The sequence below is a fragment of the Zingiber officinale genome, chromosome 5A (assembly GCF_018446385.1).
Source record: "Zingiber officinale cultivar Zhangliang chromosome 5A, Zo_v1.1, whole genome shotgun sequence".
NCBI classification, from domain to species: Eukaryota; Viridiplantae; Streptophyta; class Magnoliopsida; order Zingiberales; family Zingiberaceae; genus Zingiber; species Zingiber officinale.
The window spans coordinates 44,914,538-44,916,781 of NC_055994.1; the positions used below are offsets into that span (position 1 = coordinate 44,914,538).

General features: G+C 43.4%; 1 protein-coding gene across 1 annotated transcript; it reads left to right on the forward strand.

The window, feature by feature from the left end:
* Positions 1 to 624: 624 nt before the first annotated feature.
* On the forward strand, positions 625 to 1,906 carry LOC121982796. The gene is made up of 3 exons (XM_042535860.1): positions 625 to 1,178; positions 1,271 to 1,374; positions 1,456 to 1,906. Exons 1-3 carry the CDS (start codon positions 687 to 689, stop codon positions 1,760 to 1,762), a joined length of 903 nt encoding a protein of 300 aa, XP_042391794.1. The 5' UTR covers positions 625 to 686; the 3' UTR covers positions 1,763 to 1,906.
* The last annotated feature ends 338 nt before the right edge of the window (positions 1,907 to 2,244 follow it).

Below are 2,244 nucleotides of genomic sequence, written 5' to 3' on the forward strand. Positions count from 1 at the left end.
GGGACCAGGGGACCGTTAGGGTGACGGTTCCACCTTATTGTCAATCTCTGTCGGTGTGCATTCCTATGTTTCTCCTGAACCACTTCACTAAAAGATCACGTATTATAGTTTCATTTTATTCCGGTTCAAATTTCACTTCCACGTCGATCAAGTTGCCATTGCAATTCTTTTTTCAGAAATGTATTGTGTTGGGCCAGGTATGCAGTACAATATAACTAAAACCTAATGTATGACCAGGTCATTGATTAATAGTCTTTTGCTGCCAATCGCTAATTCCAATTAAGTGTGTCCAATTTTCAATATTTCTCTCTTTCTATGATGTCGAATCACAACCCAACATTAGCTATATGTAATTCTTTAAACCTTGCCTGCTTCCTAACCCTTAACCTAACACAAAAATGCAGAAAAATAATTAGACGGCAACGCGGATTCACATATTAAATGCTTTGCTGACTAATTTCACTCCATCTGTTTCTAAACCTTTTCATCATCCTTCTTGTTTTACTCTCTATTTTATCGATTAAATACCTACGAAAGCAGATTGGAATTTCTCCTAAGAATCATCGTTCTCTGTTCTTTGTCCTCACCTTCTTCCCTTAGTGCTACTTATAATTAGCAAGATTATTCCATTGTCTTCTTCATTATTCAAGACCTAGCTCGATCTACTCTCTAAGCCATTTTTCCTAATGGGAGACAGCACCACCAGTCTCGCCAAGGCGAGGAATGAGCTCGAAGACCTCTACCTCGGCGTCCCAGATGAGTCGGTCGACCTCAGTTTTAAGGACCTTACGAGCTTTCAAGAAAATGGAGTAACTGAAAAAAAGGTCAGCAGCATGGTACGAATCGACGAGGAATCAGTACTCGAGGCGCTTAAGGCCTCGCCGATCAACAAGTCGCCGAGTATTGATTTCTCAAAGGGTCTACAAGGAGCTAATAAAAGCTACGGGGTCGAAGTCGAATTGTTTCGCGAGCGGCTTCTGCAGAACAGCTTCAAGAGGAGCAGCAAGAGCGCGGCAATGATGTTGGAGCGCAGCAACGCTTACGATGATATGAGCGGGCTGAGCATGACGAGCACTGCGGTCAGAGAGACAGGGAGGAGAAGACAACCTGGCATCCCTCACTCTAACATCTGTGCTCTCTGCAGTATTTACATCTACATTTTTAGGCATAGATGCTTGGTGAGGACCTATAAATTAATTAAAATGACATTACAATTAATTTAATTTCCTGCCATCTGGAATTTGAATTGCATGCATATCTATTGTTTTAGGTTTGTGGAAGAGTATATTGCAGGAGCTGCGTAGGCAGTGGCATGGGAGAGATGTCTGAAGGAAGGAAATGCGTGGAATGTTTGGGGAGAAGGTTCAGCCAAAGGTCACTTAACCTAGAAGTTCAATTTATAGTATATATAGTCATGCATGACACGAGTTAATTTGCTCTTTAATTAATATATAGGTACATCAAAAGGGCAGGCAAGGCATTATGTTGTTGGAGGTATCCCAGTAGAGTGAAAGTGCAAGAGCTCATGTGGGCGGAGAAGGGGCCAAGGAGGAGCGGCGAGAGGCAATATCGAAGTGGAGTTTCGTCGGCAATACGAAGTCCGGTATCCATGATTGGGAGCCCAAGGGTAGCATCCAGGTTAGGAAGCCCGGTGAAGATGGTGGGGATGCCGTCAGCCGCTGCGCAGTATAGCATAGGCCACGAGTCCTCCTTCATGGCCAGCCCCATGCGTTCACCTAGTCCTCATGCATTTCCTCTGTAATGCTGGTGAAATATAACAAGAAGGCACCCAGTACAACTGTGCGATGATTCTTCTGTTGAAAGCGTCATTGAAGTGGGAGAGTTGTTAGGCCAAGGCCGTGGTTCCAAATTATTATTATTTGTATTAAAATATATCAATAATTTATATGGTCCTTATATATCTATAGAGAGATTTGATATGTTGAGCAACGTTTTGTGCGTGCCCGTAACAACGTGTAAACGTGGTGTTACCAGCTCGATTTCGCTACAAAAAAATATGTCATTTATTCTTTCTCCCCTTCCATCTTTTTTAAAACACTTCTGCGTGGGAAATTTCCCAAATTAAAATCTCCCTCGCCGCTCTCTCTCTCGCTCCGGTCGTCGCCATCGTCCTTCATCTGTCGGACCTCGCGCCTCCTGTCGGGAAAGTTTTACTAGCGTCTTCAATCTCACACCTGCTATGAGAGCTTACCACCTCTCTCCATTTCCAATAGTAATTCGTTT

What these genes read in the sequence shown, in the direction of transcription:
- LOC121982796 (XM_042535860.1), top strand. Translation starts at nt 687, where the DNA reads ATGGGAGACAGCACCACCAGTCTCGCCAAGGCGAGGAATGAGCTCGAA. An exon ending in TTTTTAGGCATAGATGCTTG is followed by an intron (nt 1,179 to 1,270) that starts GTGAGGACCTAT and finishes CTATTGTTTTAG; the next exon opens with GTTTGTGGAAGAGTATATTG. An exon ending in GGGAGAAGGTTCAGCCAAAG is followed by an intron (nt 1,375 to 1,455) that starts GTCACTTAACCT and finishes ATTAATATATAG; the next exon opens with GTACATCAAAAGGGCAGGCA.